Source organism: Schistocerca piceifrons, chromosome 1, assembly GCF_021461385.2.
Source record: "Schistocerca piceifrons isolate TAMUIC-IGC-003096 chromosome 1, iqSchPice1.1, whole genome shotgun sequence".
NCBI classification, from domain to species: Eukaryota; Metazoa; Arthropoda; class Insecta; order Orthoptera; family Acrididae; genus Schistocerca; species Schistocerca piceifrons.
The window spans coordinates 1,016,273,084-1,016,294,646 of NC_060138.1; the positions used below are offsets into that span (position 1 = coordinate 1,016,273,084).

General features: G+C 43.9%; 1 protein-coding gene across 1 annotated transcript in view; it reads right to left on the reverse strand.

Annotated features, from left to right (window-relative positions):
- Window positions 1–21,563, reverse strand: part of LOC124805311 (epidermal retinol dehydrogenase 2-like) — a 373,514-nt gene that overhangs the window by 259,023 nt on the left and 92,928 nt on the right. Inside the window, exon 2 of the mRNA XM_047265864.1 lies at window positions 9,317–9,440. Coding sequence (XP_047121820.1) covers window positions 9,317–9,363 — 47 coding nt within the window. The 5' untranslated portion in view covers window positions 9,364–9,440. The remainder of the gene's footprint in view (window positions 1–9,316; window positions 9,441–21,563) is intronic.

Below are 21,563 nucleotides of genomic sequence, written 5' to 3' on the forward strand. Positions count from 1 at the left end.
TCCAGGACAACGCGAACGTGAAAAAGTTTATGAGAAATTGATTCAAACATCAAGATAAAGAGTTATTTGCAGCTGTAGCCCGTTGGAACAAGTGTATAAATGTTCAAGGGGATTATGTTGAAAAGTAGAAAAAGTATTGTTTTGTAAAAATAAACGCTTTTTACTCCACACCAACTTGTCTCTGTAATTATTGAATGAACCTCGAATATACAGCTCGTTTCTGCGTTGACTTCTGACATTCGGTATCGTGTGATAATGAGAACGAAAGATAAGCATTCCGCCGTAGTCAGCATTAAATCTTTGCGTTGCTACAACAGACTCAATGGTCTCTACAACGAAATTTGTACTGAACGGCTCCGTTTCTGCTTAAGATCCTTAATCAAACTTGAAATCAGTAGGAGTAACGAGATGGCCTTAAGCTGGTCTTGTAAACTCGTATTACCACTTCGTGCCTTAATCGGACACTGGACACGGTCGACAGCCTGCCGTGTGTTAGCGTAAGCGCTAATGGGAACAGCCCGAAGCTCTCAGTATGCTCGCCTTGACCAGACCCTCCCCCCCCCCCCCCGAACACACACACACACTCTTCTCGAAACTTTCATGGTACCTTGCGTCCAAGCTACTTACGGAATCAACGCTATTGCTGTATTTCACCAGGCTTCGATAAAAGCCGTTATTATTAACTCTACTGAGCAGAATCTCTTCTAGATTATTACGTTTTTCCAGTAAATACATCAAAACTGACGCTACTAGGATATGGGATCGTCACCCTTGGGCAAATTTTCATGTATTGCATTCAGAATATGGTGAATATCACATAGAGATCGAGACAATTTAAACCAGTAGTTAAATTAAGAAGGGAGGTGCGGGTTTGCGTATCGATGCGGAGAACCTTTCAACTTGTCTAACTTTCAAGAAAAAACAAGCGAGGGAATAAATTTGAGGGTTCTTTAAGTTTTGAAAGTTTAATTAGGTTCTTCAACTTCGTAATGAAAACTGGATATTGACACAGAATGGGGAGAGACAGCACACATGAATAGGTTTTGTTCCGATATCTGACCAGTTGGTAATTTTAGTCGGACTGGTCACTACCTAATTCTCAAATTCTAACTTAATAAATCTATAAAAAGTAATTATAAATCACTTTAGTTCCTGGGATATGACTCACATGAATAACTATCTAACCAAAATTATTCAACATGGAACTATTAAGGCGGCAGATAAATTACGTCGTTTGTAATGTATCATTTTGTATTGCAATCCGATGTGTGCCCTAAGCATTTGCAAGGACGAGTTGCTTCAAGTATACCTCCTGAAATGTACCACTCTGCTTTCGCCGAGATACACAGAGAATAGACGATACTGATTTCAAACTTCTTCTCATAACAAAAAAAGTTCAAATGTGTGTGAATTCCTAAGGGACCAAATTGCTGAGGTCATCGGTCCCTAGACTTACACTCCACTTAAACTAACTTGTGCTAAGAACAACACACACACCCATGCCCGAGGGAGGACTCCAACCTCCGGCTGGAGCCGCCTTGCAATCCATGACATTGCGCCTCTAACCGCGTGGCCACTCTGCGCGGCTTCTCATAGCATGAAAACTAGCTACATACACGGTGGGCCAAAAGCCAGGAGGTGGTTATAATACGAATATATTATCTATTTATCCTTAGTTTGCATTGATATCTCGCAGTCTTAAAGACCAAGCATGAGAGATAATTTACACTTGCGAGTGGAGTACAATCTGAGGTAAATATCCTCCATTCTCAGTTTCAACACCCTCCGTGACTTTCGGCCCACCCTACATTAAAATGAAACTGGTTTTCAAATTTGTACTGCTGCGACGTTTACTTCCTGGCCTGTCTGCTCTTGGTGGAATCTCCAATGTGAAATTTAGTGCACCCAATAGTAAGTTTATATAAAATATGAATTACACAGAGAAATTCTGTCTAATTCAGGTTTCGCAAAATGAAACAGTGTTGAATCGAACTCGTTAAAAATTATTACATCGGTTGCTACAATTTCTCATTAATAAAAACAGAAACTATATATACAGGGTATCCATAATTAAAATTCAGTTTTCAAAACGCTATAGAAAGAGAAATACCGTTAGAAAGACGTCGGATTTGAACAGCATATTACACACGCCGGGGGAAACGTCATGGAACAAAAAGAAGGAAAATTATACCAATAGATGTGGGCAGTAAGCGTCTTAACGTGGTCGATTACAGATGACAGTTGAATCGAAATAAAATGGCTGTGGTTTGAATTGCACATAAAACCATTCGTACTGTTCAATATTCATGACTGCACAACTTCGGCAATCAACAGTTGTGGCACTGTTAGGTAAGCCCATTCACCACGGGAAGGTCGTTTAACTTCGGATGGGAAAAATCTGTTTTTAATTGTTCTGGAGACAAGAACCGCATAAAAAACAAAATGACATCGCTTTATAATTGTCGTGAGACTTGGGCAAGACACGTTCAATGAATATTCTGTCTACCACTTTCGGCCACAAGTTGAAATCGAAAAACAGCGTGTTCCACAACTGATCAGAGTGTCTCGGTGTTCAGGTTCAGCATGTGTTGCGCGATGCGTGCCTTCAGTTCACATACTTTCGTAACTGGTGCACTGCGCCCGTCATCTTTCACACAACCCCACAGCCAGAAGTCACAAGGATTAAGATCAGGTGATCTGGACGACCAGGCTGTAGGGAAATGACGCTGATAATACTAGCATTTCCGAAATGCCTCTGCAGCAGCCGCTTTACTGACTTTGCAGTGTGCAGAGGAGCGCCATCTTGCATGAAAATGATCCTACACACATTCACGCTGTTGAAGGTTTGGAATGACTTTGGTGCGTGAAGGACTCTAATAGCGTTTACCGGTGATGGTGCAGGTAAGAGCACCCGCAGGACTCATCTCCTTGAAAAAATACGACCCTACAGTAAATGATGCCATCAGCTCGCACCACACAGTCACCTTACCAGAATGAAATAGTAACGGCTGATGTGCGTGCAGATTTTCCGTTGCCCATATTCTAAAATTCTACGTATTGGCATGTCCTTAGAGAAGGAAATGGGCATCGTCTGTCTACAGAATGTTCCATAGCCATTCATTATCCATTTCAATGCGAGCAAGAAATTCCAGGTCAACAGGACGCAACTGCTGAACATGGGTCAGCTGGTATGGACAGAAATGCAGGATGTTTCGTAGGATGTAATGCACCATACTTGCAGGCATGTCCAACATTCAGGCAACCACTTCTCGAACTCTCGTGCAATGCTGTGGCCACATTTTCGGCAGACGTCACATTAACTGCTTTTCTCCCTCTGTCCCATTGCATCCCAAAGGAATCTGCCTTTTCTAATTTTGTAATCAGTTTCTCCAGACCCTTAGCATACCCCTGAGTGTCAGGAATTTCTGCATGGCTATTGGCCCACAGTATCCATTCTTGCAAAAGATCTTGACCAGCAGCGCGCGATCTTTATGGAGACAGTCATGTTGTGCGTCTCTGACGCAAACTGAGGAACAGCTGGGTATCGCGCATCTGTAGGCGTGCCCATTCTGACTCTTACAGCGTCATCTGTTGGTCAAATTTTCGTAACGTTTTTGTGTTCCATGCTGTTTCCCACTGCGTGAATAATATACTGTTCAAATTTGATGTCATTCTGAACAGTGTTTCTCTTTCTACAGCGTTTTGGAACTGGAACTATGATTATGGGCACCCTGTAAATATCTGCGTGAATTTATAATGGTGCCGAAATCACGTGGTTTACACTAGGAATCTAACGAGGTCGAAGTGGATTAAATACCATGCATGCACATACCCATGTCTATAGCAAGCAGAGTACCAGTCCAAGCCATTCTATACTACCTTTTACCCCCTGAAAGCTAAGGAAGAAGAGGTATTCAAAGCCACCTGCACTTTTTATTCAGTGGTATAATTTCTACCCGCAACACACTGTTGATGCACAGCCACAACAATGGAACAACGAGTGTCTGGAAATGTGAAGTATCAAGCTGCGGACGATGAAGTCAGCTTCTTCCTAATTAGTCAGTCAACATGAAGTCATTCGTATACTATTCCGAAGAGGACACTGCACTCTGACGCACGTATTCCTTCTAAGGCGAGGAAAGCTACCAGTATGGCATGTTCGAGGTTCAGGCTACACACATCTGCACATCACTTGTTGCTGGGCTGCTCCTGGTTTGCTGAAAAGAGGCGGAGAACTGAGGATTTTTGGTGACGCCACAATAACTGTTCACAACCTTTTCTTCGGAGGCTCGTTAATATCAGAGAAGTGTAAAAAACCCATTTCAGACATGTTTGCTGACACCTGTAACTTTTGTATAAATTTTATGGTATTTAATTTATTCATAACGTCATTTTCCTGCTCGGTTAATAAAGGATGTTAAACACCTCTAGTCGAATTGCTTGTGAAGTGGCAACACTGTTTCGAAAGTTTGCTACACAGCATTTTATCGGAAAGTTGAGTGCAGCTGTGTGTTCGTCCGTCAGTTGCTGTGAGCAGCTCGTATTGTTGAGTTGTTACAGAAATGGGGCAGTTTGTATGAGAACAGCGAACTGATATTGGAAAGTTTAACAGAGACCGTCTCCATCAAGGACTGTGAAGAAATGTTTCAAGCGAACTATCCCTCTAGGAAACTCCCCAAAACCATCGCTAGTCAAGATCAGTACAAGAAATGGAGGGCCGTGGGATCCGTTCAGAACGCTCAGAGGGATAGGTGAGCGACTGTGACGACCCCGCAAGTCGATAAGAAGGTTACCGCAGCAGGTTGGTGGATTTCGTATATTATGACAACGTGCACTAAAGGATGTGAAATTACAAGCCTATCATGTGAGTGTGGTGCAAGGGTTGAAATCTGAACTTCAGGAAAAAAAAAGAGTTAATTATTGCAAATGGCTGTTAACATTAATTGCTGACGGTTATTTGGACCCCGTGCTTTGCTTAATGTCAGATGAGGCCTGCTACAGTCTGTCTGTAAACTGAAGAGCGAGCAGCGCCTTTGGTGGGGGAAGTGGCCTTTCCCGGAAGAACGCTGCCACTGGCCTACAGGGCCACCCAAAATCAGTTGCCCTGTTACCCGTCTAGCGGTGTAGTTCAGCGTGCAGTGATATACTGATATACGTCGTTTCTGTTTGTGGAATCTTTGTTGCCAGCGTCAGTCAGTTGACTTTGTGTACTCACTTCAGTATCCCGAAGTGATGGATAATCGCCCTGCATTGCAAGAAAATGTGCGGAATACGAAGAAGAGGAGGTATTTGCGGAGTAACGAGCGTTCGATCGTCTCTAACGTTATTACAGCGTGTGTTAAGGAGGCAACACAAAAAGAACTGTTGGTTAACATTAACAGCCCCAATCAAAGGGCTGCAGTTTATGCAAACGTCAGCCTCGCCACTATAGGACGCATAAGGAAGGAACGTGAAAACAAGCCGCATGGTTTACTGGAATCGCCGCGAAGGAAAACTGATAATTTAGGGAGGAAACCCATCGTCATAGACAGTTTCACAAAATCAGTCATTCGACAAACGATGGAGGACTTTTACATAAACCAAAAAATAGTGCCGACATTACGGAAATTGCTTAATGCCGTGAAACAAAAAATACATTTTCCTTGGCAGAAAGATGTTTTACACAAGACATTGCGTGAAATGGGATTTACCTGGAAAAGATCTGTAAGTAAACGAAAGATTCTCGTAGAAAGAACGGATATAATTGACTGGCGATGTAAGTATCTGATCCAAGTGAGGAAATTAAGGGAGCTAGGCAGAAAATTCTTTTATATTGATGAAACTTGGGTGGACAATAACATTACTTACAGAAAATGTTGGCAGGGCCCTGGCGTTGAGGGCATTATGGACAATTTTAGCGGAAGCAATAGGATTATAGTGGTGAATATTGGATCAAAAGATGGGTTCTTACCCAACGCACAGTTGGTTTATAAAGCGGGTTGTGCAACAGGAGACTACCATGGGCAAATGAACTACGAAAATTTTTCTAATTGGATATCGAATAAAGTGATTCCGAATCTGCCACCGAACTGTGTTATTGTTATGGACAACGCTTCATATCACAACAAGGAACACAACAAAGCTCCAACTAGGTCCTCGAATAAAAGCGAAATGATTGAATGGTTATTAAAAAATAAGGTGGAAGCTGAGTTGACAATGAGAAAAACAAAATTATTTGATTTAATTAAACAACATAAGCCGGAAGACAAAGTATTTGAAATTAATAAAATACTTGAAGCCCATGGACACACTGTGCTGCGACTTCCACCATACAACTGTGACTTAAATCCAATTGAAATGGCGTGGGCAAAGCTCAAGAATTTCGTCAGAGGAAGAAATATTCTTGGAGATATCTGCATGACGAAGTTGCTGCAGTTGGTGAAAGAAGGTATGTAGACATTTTCTGAGCTTCCATGTTTTATTCCGAACTAAATTTTGCCGTAACCGAAAGAGAGCGTATACAAAAACTTGTCCCAATTGTTACAGGTTTTGAAACGATAAGTCAAGATGACTGGAGTGCATACTGCCTCCATGTGGAGAAACTTGAAAGAGAATATTGGGTTAAGGATGGGGTTATGGAAGACATAATAGACGCTATAGTTATTAATTTAGAAAGTGATGACGACGAGGACGACGACGACGACGACAGTAATGATAGTGACAATGTTGATGATGACCTCTAAAATACGATGTATGTAAACAGGCAATGAATATTTTTTTGAAAAATATGTTGTGTGTTCTTTCAAGCCTGACTCTGCTCATACACTATGAAATTTCTTTTGGTAGAAATGTAGTACATGGTAGTAAAAGATTTTCCAAGATAAATACAGTCAAATGTTGTCCAAAGCAATAAATACCATTATCACTTGTTGTACAAAACCAGGAATAACTTGAGAGCTTCATGGTAAAATCAATTAACGTTTCGCTAGCAGAACGTGATTCAATCACGTAATACATTTAATGCCTAGAGAACAGCAGCATTTGAATATACTCTGTCACTAAAACTCTATCTCGGTTACTATTCACATGATTCTAAGGAATATTGCTTAAAACATGTGTGCAATAGCTAATCTAAACACTACTGAAATTTCTTTCGAGACACGTATACCGATTCTGGACTTCTATGTAAAAAGCTTGACATACAAGGTGCGTTCACATATTAATTTTTATTTTTTGGTAAGAACTTTACTTGTTAATCTACAACAATGTTATCCTATTCAAAATATTCCCCAGTACATGCTATACACTTATGCCAGTGCTTTTTCCAATTCCCAAAACACTTTAGGAATTATTTCCTCGGGATAGTTCATAGGCCTTTTGACTGCATTTTTAATCTCACCCATTCTTGTAAAACTGCTGTCCTTTAAGGCCTGCTTTGAAATGTTTATACCACTTGTGTGTTCTGGGTTTACTCATAAGAGACTCACCAAAAGCAATATTTAACATTCCTAAAAATTTGATACACTTTATTCCATTCTTATAACAAAATTTAGTACAGATTCTCTAATCTATTTTTATACAAAACAAATAATAGTTGATGCTACCAAAACACATATAACTTTTTTGACAACTGAGAGCCGGCCGCGGTGGTCTAGCGGTTCTGACGCTGCAGTTCGGAACCGCGGGACTGCTACGGTCGCAGGTTCGAATCCTGCCTCGGGCATGGGTGTGTGTGATGTCCTTAGGTTAGTTAGGTTTAAGTGGTTCTAAGTTCTAGAGGACTTATGACCTAAGATGTTGAGTCCCATAGTGCTCAGAGCCATTTGAACCATTTGACAACTGAGAACTGGGTAAATACCCAATATGCAAAACATTGCACAGATACTTTTCAGACATGTTTACGAAGAGAGTGGCAAAAAAAGCAGTGCAAACCGAACTAATACAAAACACGGAATTATAAATTTCTGCTTACTTTTTAAACACTCTTCGTGTTGCAAGAATTGTTAAGTTCCAATGCAGACCCTTTAAAGAAAACTTCTACATTTTAATAAGAACAAGCCTTAAATTCTACAGGTTGATTGCACTATATCTGGTTCGTCTTACGAATAGAGGAACATACATTCACATGAAGAGGCATTCGGTTCTATGTTTGTAGTAGAATACTGACTTCCGTTCTTATGTTAATATTATTTACTCTATAATGTTTTGTTTCGAAGAAGCTATCGTCTTTTGTTTTCCTTATACTCTTAATGCATTTGTCTAAAAATAAACACAGCCGGGACGTATCTGTACGCGGCGTCGCCACAGATATGAAGCGCGCACCGCCGCAGGGCCGGTACTACGTTGTGAAACAGCCTGTAGAAGCGCCCTGTGACGTAGCAGGGTAGGCAGAGTGGGGACTCGCTTGCTCGCTCTTCAGTTTACAGACAGACTGTATCATTTGTCAGGTTATGTCAACTCCCGGTATTGCAGATACTGCTCGCATGTTCCGCATGAAAAACGTCTCCACTCGAAGAAGATAGGTGTCTGTTGTGCGTTGTCGGGCACGTGCATTATTGACCCCACATTTTTCAATTGCACCTTAAACAGTGCCTGATATCTAGAGATCTTTGACTCCTTCTACATGAAATTAACAGTTACAGAGAAGCTGTATGCAATATTCCAACAAGATGGAGCAACCGTTCGCACATAGAACCAAGGTACGGCCCAAATCATCAACGTGTTCCCCGAGGACGGAGTTCTCAGTAGAGGGCTTGGCCGCCAAGATCCTCGGACTTAACATCGTGTGAGTTATTTATGGGGCACATTAAAAAGCAAAGTATGTGCAGACAGTCCTCACACAGAGTCGATCTTAAACTCAACATTACTAGAATTACTAGAGAAATTAACGACATAATCCCTGCAGAAGTGCATCATCTTGCTGGTAACGTCATCACACGAAGTCAGCGGCTTTTAGATGCCCATGACCACCCACACGCAGCGTCTGTTATAAACACTTAACTACATGTTTTTAACGTTACGTTTATATTTCTGTAGTTAGTTCATTGTTACTCGAATCTCGGGCGTGAGGCGAGCCGGTTTTACGTGGGACATCCTCTAGTAATCAAACTAACTAGAGTTTGTCATGCACTCTAATCTACACAACGAAAATAAAGGTGGCAAAAATACTAGGTCATATGAAATGACATCAAGTCACACGAACAGTTTCAGGAACAGACAGTCTCCCTTTGATTTCTACGGACTGCTTTGGCAACCGCACTACATGTTGGAGGATTAGCGCAGTAAACGTGCTGGCTACGGCAGTGCTTGCGTGCTGAGTGATCTGTGAGGTACTGACCGTTGGTGCGTGGTGAGCGTGCCGTTAGTGGTCGCGAACGCCAACATGGGTGCTGCGGCTCTGCTACGCACCGGTCACTTCCGTGCACGCTTCTCCTCTCGTCTCTCACTGCGTCGCCTCGTTGCTGAAACAACAAAAACCAGCCATCATTTCACCGAAGTCAACAAACATTTTATGTCTTTCTTGTGGACAGCTACAATTGAAAGGAGTCACTAATATTAACTGAATTTTCCGTCTGTGCTTGGCAGAACATGATAATAATATCAAACACGAAACACTTCCTAATACTCTGTATATATATATATATATATATATATATATATATATATATATATATATATATATATATATATATATATGGGATCGCCAACCGGATATCTTCAGATGCCAATGTCGCGAACGCAGCCGAGAGCCGCTTCCTGATCAAATACACTACTAGCCTTCAAAATTGCTACACAACGAAGATGACGTGCTACAGACGCGAAATTTAACCGACAGGAAGAAGACGCTGTGATATGCAAATGATTAGCTTTTCAGAGCATTCACACGAGGTTGGCGCCGGTGGCGACACCTACGACGTGCTGACATGAGGAAAGTTTCCAGCCGATTTCTCATACAAAAACAGCAGTTGACCGGTGTTGCCTGGTGAAACGTTGTTGTGATGCCTCGTGTAAAGAGGAGAAATGCGTACCATCACGTTTCCGACTTTGATAGAGGTCGGATTGTAGCCTATCGCGATTGCGGTTTATCATATGGCGACATTGCTGCTCGCGTTGGTCGAGATCCAATGACTGTTAGCAGAATATGGAATCGGTGGGTTCAGGAGGGTAATACGGAACGCCGTGATGGATCCCAACGGCCTCGTATCACTAGCAGTCGCGATGACAGGCATCTTATCCGCATGGCTGTAACGGATCGTGAAGACACGTCTCGATCCCTGAGTCAACAGATGGGGACGTTTGCAAGACAACAACCATCTGCACGAACAGTTCGACGACGTTTGCAGCCGCATGGACTATCAGCTCGGAGACCATGGCTGCGGTTACCCTTGACGCTGCATCACAAACAGGAGCTCCTGCGATGGTGTACTCAACGACGAACTTGGGTGCACGAATGGCAAAACGTCATTTTTTCGGATGAATCCAGTTTCAGTTTATAGCATCATGATGGTCGCATCCGTGTTTGGCGACATCGCGATGAACGCACATTGGAAGCGTGTATTCGTCATCACCATACTGGCGTATCACCCGGCGTGATGGTATGAGGTACCATTGGTTACACGTCTCGGTCACCTCTTGTTCGCATTGACGGCACTTTGAACAGTGGACGTTACATTTCAGATGTGTTACGGCCCGTGGCTCTACCCTTCATTCGATCCCTGCGAAACCCTACATTTCAGCAGGATAACGCACGACCGCATGTTGCAGGTCCTGTACGGGCCTTTCTGGATACGGAAAATGTTCGACTGCTGCCCTGGCCAGCACATTCTCCAGATCTCTCACCAACTGAAAACGACTTGTCAATGGTGGCCGAGCAACTGGCTCGTCACAATACGCCAGTCACTACTCTTGTTGAACTGTGATATCGTGTTGAAGCTGCATGGGCAGATGTACCTGTACACGCCATCCAAGCTCGGTTTGGCTCAATGGCCAGGCGTATCAAGGCTATTATTACGGCCAGAGCTGGTGGTTCTGGGTACTGACTTCTCAGGATCTATGCACCCAAACTGCGTGAAAATATAATCACATGTCAGTTCTAGTATAATATATTTGTCCAATGAATATCCGTTTATTTCTTCTTGGTGTAGCAATTTTAATGGCCTATGGTGTAAATATAATTTTCCGGAGTTTCTTAGTTGGTGTGAGAATCACTAATGCTTCACACTGGCCGAAAATTTTTGGAATGATCAGAAATTATATAGACGCATACGCCATTCAGTGTCTAGTGATGCGTCGACTTCCCTCAGGTGGCATAATTGTAGAGGAGGTCGAGATACTCATGGCCAGCCACGCGAATTTGATAGATTTCTGTAGTTGAAATATGCGGCTGCCTTCAAATTCTCGAAGTTGTTTCAGCACCAGTGCAAAAACTGTATAACTTTGTTGGTTTTATTCGCCCCCCCCCTCCCCCACGCCCCGTCGTTGCTATGTAATCTGAATACTTGACGAAGTATCCCTCGTAACAGTTATACTTGGAGCTGCAAATGCTGTTTACATATACACTATGATAAATGCCTTACCATGAAGACTGGAGGCTACTTTACTTCATTATAGCATATTACGATTTATGCTAGTTCTACAGTTCCACCGAACAAGTAATGGGCAGAATACGTAAAAGTCGCTGGATAGGTTAATGATAGCGGTAAACAGGGAGGTTCAGCGTGGCAACTTAAGTGCACCGAGAATTTTTCGTGTATCACTTCATCACCAGGTTGAGACAGCGTTCACGCAACCTAATTCTGCTACAGACATCATTGTCACGAGGCAGGATACTGTCACATAAGGTACATCTTAGACTTCATTTCCCAGTGCTTGGGTGTGCAGCATTTGCTTTGATTTGCATACTGAATTGTAGCCGAGAGTTTTGGGGTCTTGGATACTAAACTGAAATCGTCAGTAAAAGAATTTCATACACAGAAGATCCAAAGAAACTGGTACATCTGCCTAATATAGTGTAAGGCCCCCGCATGCACGCAGAAGTGCCGCAACATTACGTTGCATGGACTCGACGAGCGTCTGAAATAATGCTGGAGGGAAATGACACAATGAATTCTGCAGGGCTGTCCATAAATCCGTAAGAGTACGAGGGGTGGAGATCTCTTCTGAATAGCACGTTGCAAGGCATCCCAGATATGTCAGTGCCAGCCGGAGTGGCCGAGCGGTTCTAGGTGCTACAGTCTGGAATCGCGTAACCGCTACGGTCGCAGGTTCGAATACTGCCTCGGGCATGGATGTGTGTGATGTCTTTAGGTTAGTTAGGTTTAAGTAGTTCTAAGTTCTAGGGGACTGATGACCTCAGAAGTTAAGTCCCATAGTGCTCAGAGCCATTGAACCAGATATGTCAGTAACGTTCAGGTCTGGAGAGTCTGGTGGCCAGCGGAAGTGTTTAAACTCAGAAGAGTGTTCCTGGAGCCACTCTGTAGCAATTCTGGACGTGTGGGGTGTCCCATTATCCTGGCTGGAATTGCCCAAATCCGTCGGAATGCACAAGGGACATGAATGGATGCAGGTGATCAGAAAGGATGCTTAGGTACATTTCACTTGTCGGAGTCGTAACTAGACGTATCAGGAATCCCATATCACTCCAACTGCATACGCCCCACACCGTTACAGAGCCTGCACCAGCTTGAAAACCCCCCTGCTGACATGCAGGGTCCATGGATTCATGAGGTTGTCTCCATACCCGTACATGTCTATCCGCTCGATAAAATTTGAAAGGAGACTCGTCCTACCAGGCAGCATGTTTCCAACCATCAACAATCCAATGTCGGTGTTGACGGGCACAGTTATCAAGGGTACACGAGTAGGCCTCCGTCTCCGAAAGCCCATATCGATGATGTTTCGTTGAATGGTTCGCACGCTGATACTTACTGATGACCCAGCATTGAAATCTGCAGCAGTTTTCGTAGGGGTTGCACTTCTGTCACGTTGGACGATTCTCTTCAGCCGTCGTTGGTCCCATTCTTGCAGGATCTTTTTCCGGTCGAAGCGATGTGGAGATTTGATGTTTTACCGGATTCCTGATATTCACGGTACAATCGTGAAATGGTCTAATGGGAAAAATCACCACTCCGTTGCTACCTCGGAGATGTTGTGTCCCATCGTTCGTGCGCCGACTGTAACACCACGACCAAACTCACTTAAATCTCGATCACCTGCCTTTGTAGCAGCAGTATCCGATCCAACAACTGCGTCAGACACTTGTCTTATATGGGCGTTGCCGACCGTAGCGCCGTATTCTGCCTGTTTACATATCTCGGTACTTGAATGCGCGTGCCTTAGCCAGTTTCTTTGGCGCTTCAGTGTAGTTTCTAGCTTATTCCATTTATTCAAGTATGATTACTGACATTCGTTTCAACTTCTCCATTTGTTACGAATCGCAACTAGAAATGTTTGAATTTCGTAACTGGTATTGCAATTCTGATGCAATAAAGCGAAAGTAATAAAAATGAGATTATCACACGGATGGTAGTGTCGGTGTTTGTTGTCTAACTTCCATGTCAATTTGAAAACAAAACTAACATCTACTGCATTTCATCTGCAATGCTTTTAAACGACCTTGGAAGAATTTCTCAATTTAAAGCAAACCCTTCAAAACCATTGAACGATTTGCATTTCGTCTTGCTGCAAGAGACTTCGCCATGTTTGCCACATATGTTGACAATGGTTAAAACTATTGTTTCTAGAGAATTAACGAGGTTTTCGGGTGGAAAACACACTACCGTGTGTTGGTTTTATTTCATTTTCTGTCGTTACGCTCTGATTACGACTTTTCGGTGAAATATCTGGAGCTGCCAGAGCTACAAGACCGCAGAAGGAAGTGACACACAAATCCAAAAAGGATATCTGTTCACGAAAGCCAACATGAGTCAAATCAATCAATATAATTAAAGTTCTCAGCCGTTAAATGGACAGTGCTTCAATGGAAGTAACCTTGTTTCCTCGAAAAGTGTTGCTTTTAAAGTTTTTTTGCCGTCGCCTCTGTCCGTATTACACAAGATTAATGATTAGAGAATTCTAATAAAAAGATGTTAAGTAAATGTAGCTTTCTGTGCGAAGGATAAGATAGTGACGAACAGTTCACTGATCACTCATTTCAGTAATTTATGAAGTATTTTAACCTCTAAGAAATAGCGACTGACACGAACACCACGCCGCTTCTCTGTTAACAAAATACTAGGCACTCTTACTGCTGAAACAGTATGGCAGGTGCTGTACGCTTATTCTAAATACTCACAAGGGCGAAAACCTCAACACCGTAAAGAAATTAGCTGAAACGAATAAAACACGTTCCATGTATAGTGAGTAATGAAAAATGAAAATACAGAGATTCGGGTAACATTTACCGAAAATTAAGAACTATGAGGAAATGCAACTGCCTTTCGAATGTGGTGCTTTTTTGCTCTGTGACTGATTAAGAAACCAGCCTCATTCCGAACTTTCTTTCTGTCTTTCTTTCTTTCTCGGGGCCTTTGTCCCACTCCAACGCGGGGTCGGCTTTGTTAGTACGGATGTGGCAGTGTTAATGGCAGAGGGTGGCCAGGTGCCCTTCCTGCTGCCACCCCGAACCCCCCGGGACGGAAGTAGAGTACCCCAGCTGTCGGCGTCTAGTGTAAGTCATGAAATAGTACGAATGTTTTCAAATGTCTGTGAGTCGTGTAACTGAGGCGTAACTTGGGGACCAGCCCGGTATTCACCTAGCGGGATGTGGAAAACCGCCTAAAAACCACGGCCAGGCTGGTCGGCACACCGGCCCTCGTCGTTAATCCGACGGTCGGATTCGATCTGTGGCCGGCGCTCCTACCCGAGTCTAGGAAGCAGCGCATTGGCGCTGTCGGCTACCCTGGCGTGTCACACTCATTCCGAACGAGTAGGGTCAAATTCCCCATCAGGACATCTGTTTGCAGCGTTTTTGTGGCTTCCCAAAGTTATGGTGAATGGTTGAATGCGGTCAGTTTATTTCTCTTTCTTCCTAATCCAAGCTTACGCTGAGCTCCTAATGGCCTCGTCTTGGGAAAAAATGCAGTCGTGTCCAATCGTCCATTACAAGAAAACTGAGACCTTTTTCAAAGAAAGATATGCTGCATGACAGATTGTCCCTCGACCTGGAACCACGTTGCAGCGTTATTTAATAGCAGAGAAGAATGTTTATTTCATTGGATTTCGGACGGAAACAGTATAACGACCGTAAAATAATTATAAAAACACTTCTTAGGACGTAAAAGAAGTCAGTTCGAAGCAGGACTCATCACTTCAGACTATTAAGTCAGTGAGGTTACAGGCCGCAGACGTGTCTGGAGACGCCCTGGACGGCGGTAGGATACCAACCAACCTGACTGTCGCCCCCCGTACGGCTCGACAACCAGGTGTGATGGTCTGGGGTGCCACTTCTTATCAGCAGGGCTCCTTTGCTTGTCATCAGCGGCACCCTTATAGCACAGCGGTACGTCCACGATACTCTGTGCTCCTTTTTGTTGCCCTTCACAGCGTCATCCTGGACTTAGATTTCAGAAAGATAATTCCCGCCCACAGACAGCGAGTCACTACAAGTCTTCATTCTTGTCAAACTCTATCTTTGTCAGCAACGTCACCGGATATCTTCCCATCTGAGAACGTTTTGAGCATTATGGCCAGGGCTCTGCAAGCAGCTCAGGATTTTGACGATCCAACGCGGCAATTGGACAAAATTTGGCGCGATATCCCTCAGGACATACAACAACGCTATCAATCAGCGCCAAGGGTCAGAGCTGGACTAACAACGGTGGTAGTCTTTTCATTATCGCCTCGAAAAAATTAAATTCGTGATCTGGCCCCATGGAAGGGACAAGCTCCTAGACTTCCTTACACACCTGAACTCCATAATCCGAACTTCAAATTCACTATGGCGACAGACGCAGAAGGAAGATTACCTTTCCTGGACGTCATGGTCAAAAGAAGAGCGGATTGCACCCTGTGTCACGGGATATACAGGAAGAAAACGCACACCGACCTGTATTTGCAAGAGGATAGTTGGTGCACAGGGCGCGTACCATCTCTGACGCAGAGTGTCTGCCCCAAGGGCTGGAACTCCTCAAAACTGTACTCCGGATAAACGGGTACTCGGAATGGCACATCAGACACGCTCTCCGCCGCACCTCTACAGTACAGCATGTGGGGACGGAAGAAGTCAGGGAGAAAGGGATACCCACTGTCTGTATACCGTATACTGGCGCACTGTCAGGGAAAATAGGACGAATATTGAGGAAACACCGAGTAGGAACTGTCTTTTGCCCTCCAAATAAAACGGGAGCATTATTGGGAAGTGCCAAAGACGATCTCGGTTTGCGGAAGGCCGGCATGTGCCAGATTCCGTGTCATTGTGGGAAGACTTATATTGGACAGACAGTGCGCACCATCGAAGATCGTTGCCGAGAACATCAGACGCACACTCGACTTGGGTACCCCAACAAGTCGGCGGTCGCAGAGAACTGTTTGTCCGAAAATCACGAAATGGACTACAACATACCAGGGCCGAGGCACAGGCATCTAAATACTGGGACAGCGTCATTAGAGAGGCTATCGAAATTCGTACGAGGGACGGACTTATCAACCGAGAAAGCGGCTATAACCTCAGCAAGGCATGGGAACCAGCACTGAGTCTAATTAAAAAGAGGCTCAGCAAAGAAAACGAACGAGCGACCAGGGCGGACGAGGCAATTACACCGACGCCATCACAGACGCCGACGCCAGCGTCTCACCGACTGCTTGCGCGCGGGTGCGGACCGCTGAGAGAACACCTCGCAAGGGGAGGGGATTTAAGACGGCCGCCCACCCTCAGGAGCTCAGTTCGTCAGCGCACCTGATGATGGCGACATGTCTGATCGCCGAAATATTGTGACCGTTGGACACTATGGACCGGCAGTACACCCGTGGACTGTTCGAGCAAGAAATACGCCAGGAGAAACTGAAGAATCACATTAAATGTACGCAGCCCTGGTGCGCACTGAAAATGCCGTCGCCGAAGCAGATCTACGCAGCCCATTGATGGACTCGAGATGGGCTGCACCGTTTTATTTTGGATCTTCTAACGGTGTGTTGCGGTACCGTGGCAAGGGTAGAAATGTAGCAGGAAATTGAAAAATGACATTAACTTTTTTTTCCGAGATAACTGAAACTATGATAACCCCTTATACGTGGACGTTTTACCACTAGTAATCAACGTAAAAGTCTGTGTACAACTATTCGATGCAGAAGAAGTGTGGCACATAAGGAGAGATGAACTGTTTGTTTCGCTTTTTTTTTTTTTTTTTTTTTTTTTTTTTTTTTTTTTTTTTTTTAAAGAGAATTCAGTGGTATCTTAGTAGTCATCCGAAGGAAAGGTGATTTACGTACGTGATCTTACCACAGTAGTAATTAGGCATCCGGTGCATATGCTACAGATAAAGTCAAGTCTTCCTACGGTTAAACCGCAGCCGATCAACTGTCGTCATAAAATTTAGTCTGCACAGACCCTCGTGCCGCAGTCGACTGAGGAGCAGCAGCTACAATATCAGCATCGTGTGAGCTCTTAAGCTGGTAGGACGCTAACAAAAGTGGTTCCACTCTGTCAAGCACAATGTTGCTGAGAAGACTGAAATGTTTCAGATTCTAATTTTGCAAAGTTAACTCGTTGGCGGCAGTAAATGACTAAATGTCCATCACTGCGTACTGTAACTGCATTCTGCTGAGATGTACACCCAAGGTCTTAAGCGAAATGCGCAGCATACACAATCGATGCAAATTTAAGTCGACATCCCGCATGCGTACTGATGACTGTATATCGAGTACGACAAACTCTGAAGTGTTCCCCATGTTTTCTTACTTCGTACTGTTCACCTCTAACGATGTTTTTGATACAAAGAGTATGATTTATAAGGGTGTCAGGTGGATAGTACAGTGGAAGAAGTATTTTTCGAATCCGCTACAAGTCATAATTTAAAACGGTTTTTTAATAAACTACCAGTTTGCGGCTACGCCCATCTCAATGTGAAAGCATCCATTTTCGTCTCTGCAAATTCAGTGTTGGAGTTTAATAACATAAAACCCGTACCCACACGGTAATTGCATAGTTGCTTCCAAAATAGTCATTTGAAACATCATATTCCCTTATTCATATTCCGTGCCCTTTGAAATGACAGATCGCTATGACTTAATATTCTTTAAAACTTTCCTTTCGTTCTTTGTTTCCAGATAGATGAGCACATTTTTTAGAATTTCCTTAACAGCAAATACATTTATGATGTAAAGGAAGACAGAGAGTGATGCATTAAGTGTTCGTTGCCACTCCGAGAGATCAATTACATCATTCGTGGAAGCTGACTCAGGCAGACCGACACTCGTGCTTCTTATGTTTTCTTTGCATTACGTCAGAGATTGTCTTCGTGCGCACTGAGAATATCTCTCGTTTAACTCGATGAATGCTGATCTATCTGATATCTATCTGATGGCATATTCGAAGTCCATACTTTTCGTTAAAGTTACAGAAAGACTTGGTGGCATGGACGGCATTCGGTTTCACTAATCGGCTTCTGGGCCGACATCGTGGTTATGCTCGATACGAAGAACATGGTAGAATCTCAGTGGAGGAATTTTCACCTACAGGCTGGTCACGAAACCACAAAACAGGTTGTCAGACAACTTATTGGTGGCTAACTGTACCAGAACGTGTAAAGGGAACGCTCCTGCGAAACTCAGCTTGACCTTTTCTCTGATATACTGAGAATTTTGGATGAAGGAGGACGGACAGATTCCATATTTCTATATTCCCGGAAAGCATTTGACACGGTTCCCCATTGCAGGCTGTTAACGAAAGTACGAGCGTATGGAATAAGTTCACAGATATGTGAGTGGCTCTAAGACTTGTTAAGTAATAGAAACCAGTTTGTTATCCTCGACGGCGAGAGTACATGAAAGACATGGGTATCGTCAGGAGTGCGCCAAGGAAGTATGATAGAACCGCTGTTGTTCTCTATATACGTCAATGGTTTGGCGGTCAGGGTGGGGAGTAATGTGCAGTTGTTTGCTGATGATGTTGCGGTGTACGGTAAATTGCCGAAGTTGTTGTGTTTGTGATACAAGACGTTCAAATGGTTCAAATGGCTCTGAGCACTATGGGACTTAACTTCTGAGGTAATCAGTCTTCTAGAACTTAGAACTACTTAAACCTGACCAACCTAAGGACATCACACACATCCATGCCCGAGGCAGGATTCGAACCTGCGACCGTAGCGGTCGCGCGGTTCCAGACTGTAGCGCTTAGAACAGCTCGGCCACTTCGGCCAGCTGATAATACAAGAAGATTTAGACAGAATGTCTAGTGGATGTGATGAATGGCAGCTAGCTCTAAACGTAGAAAAATGTAGATTAATGCGAATGAGCAGGAAAAACAAACCCCTAATGTTCGGATACAGCATTAGTAGTGTGATGACTGACACAGTCATGTCGTTTAAATATCTGTGAGTAATGTTGCAAAGTGATATGAGATGGAAGAACATGTGGGAACTGTGGTAGGGAAGGCGAATGGTCGACTTCGGTTTATTGGTAGAATTTTAGGAAAGTGAGGTTCATCTGTACAGGTGATCGCGTATAGGACACTAGTGAGACCCATTGCTCAGTACTGTTCGATGTTTGGGGTTTGCACCAGTTCAGTTTAAGGGAAGGGAAGACATCGGCGCAATTTAGAGGCGCGATGCTGGGTTTGTTACTGATAGGTTCGACCAATACGGAAGTGTTACAGAGAAGCTTCGGGAATCCCTGAGAATGCCTGCAGGGAAGGCGACATTCTTTTTGAGGAACACTATTGAGAAAATTTAGAGAACCGGCGTCTGAAGCTGAATGCAGAACGATTCTACTGCCGCCAACATATCTTTCGAGTAAGGACCGCGAAGATAAGATACGAGAAATAAGGGCTCATACGGAGACATGCAGAGGGTCGTTATTCTCTCGCTCTGTTTGCTAGTGGAATAGGAAAGGAAAAGATTAGTAGTGGTACAGGGTACTCTCCAAAAAAATGTTCACATGTGTGTGAAATCTTATGGGACTTTACTGCTAAGGTCATCAGTCCCTAAGCTTACACACTACTTAACCTAAATTATGCTAAGGACAAACACACACACTCATGCCCGAGGGAGGACTCGAACCTCCGCCGGGACCAGCCGCACAGTCCATGAATGCAGCGCCCTAGACCGCTCGGCTAGTACCGCGCTGCGTGAACTCTTCGCCACGCACCGTACGGTGGCTTGTGTAGTATCTATGTAAATGAAGATAGACGAAGATTAGGGTTAACATTTCGTTGACAACGAGGTCATTAGCGACAGAGCACAAGCTCTAATTATTTCAAGAATGGGGAAGAAAGTCGGCCGTACACTTTCAGAGGACCCGTTCCAGCATTTGCCTGGATTTTAGGGAAATCATGTAAAACCTAAATATGGATGTTCGGACGCTGATTTGAACCGTCGTCCTCGGGAATGCGGGTCCAGTGTGAAGTACCTTCTCTCTCCATAACGTTCTTTAAGTAAGGTTACACTATACTTCTCATGAAGTGGAGCCTTTGAGGTGCGACACGTAGGAATCTTGAAAAGGGAGACGTAAACGCTTATCGACAATAGATGGTTCAAATGGCTCTCAGCACTATTGGACTTAACATCTGAGATCATCAGTCCTCCAGAACTTAGAACTACTTAAACCTAACTAACCTGCGGACATCACACACATCCATGCCCGAGGCAGGATTCGAACCTGTGACCGTATATCGACAACAGAAAAATCTTCAACAACGATAACAAAATTCCGCTATACTCACATTCTTCACATTCCTGCCTTTGAGGAGCTATGCCTAAGAAATAAAGACTATGTTCTGATATTCGCTATTGAGGGGCAGCTTTTGCGATTTTATAGACGAACGCTGTTCCGTATATCGAGCCAGGGATTTGTGCAACATGTTATTCCTCCGATTCTTAGTAAGTAATGGAACACGTTGTTCTCGGCTAGTTTCGGTTGAAAAATGCGGAATTTGTTTTGGGTTGGTTGGTTGTTTTGGGGAAGGAGACCAGACAGCGTGGTCATCGGTCTCATCGGATTAGGGAAGGATGGGGGAGGAAGTCGGCCGTGCCCTTTCAGAGGAACCATCCCGACATTTGCCTGGAGTGATTTAGGGAAATCACGGAAAACCTAAATCAGGATGGCCGGACGCGGGATTGAACCGTCGTCCTCCCGAATGCGAGTCCAGTGTCTAACCACTGCGCCACCTCGCTCGGTTTTGTTTTGGGACATTGTCCAATAGTCCGACTTCGGCGCCTGTTTCATCCGACAGGTGCAGCGCTGGATATAGCTTTAAAATTGGCGTCTGTAACAGACTTACGTTACAAGCAGATAGCTGTCACCGCGTTTTTTCCCCGAAAACCAGAGAATAGCAAATATTCATAAGCGCTTACTGAATGTAAACCGTGACCTGGCAGTGAACAGAATGCACGGTGAGTCGTCGTCATCGCAATGTCACCTAAACCTATCCG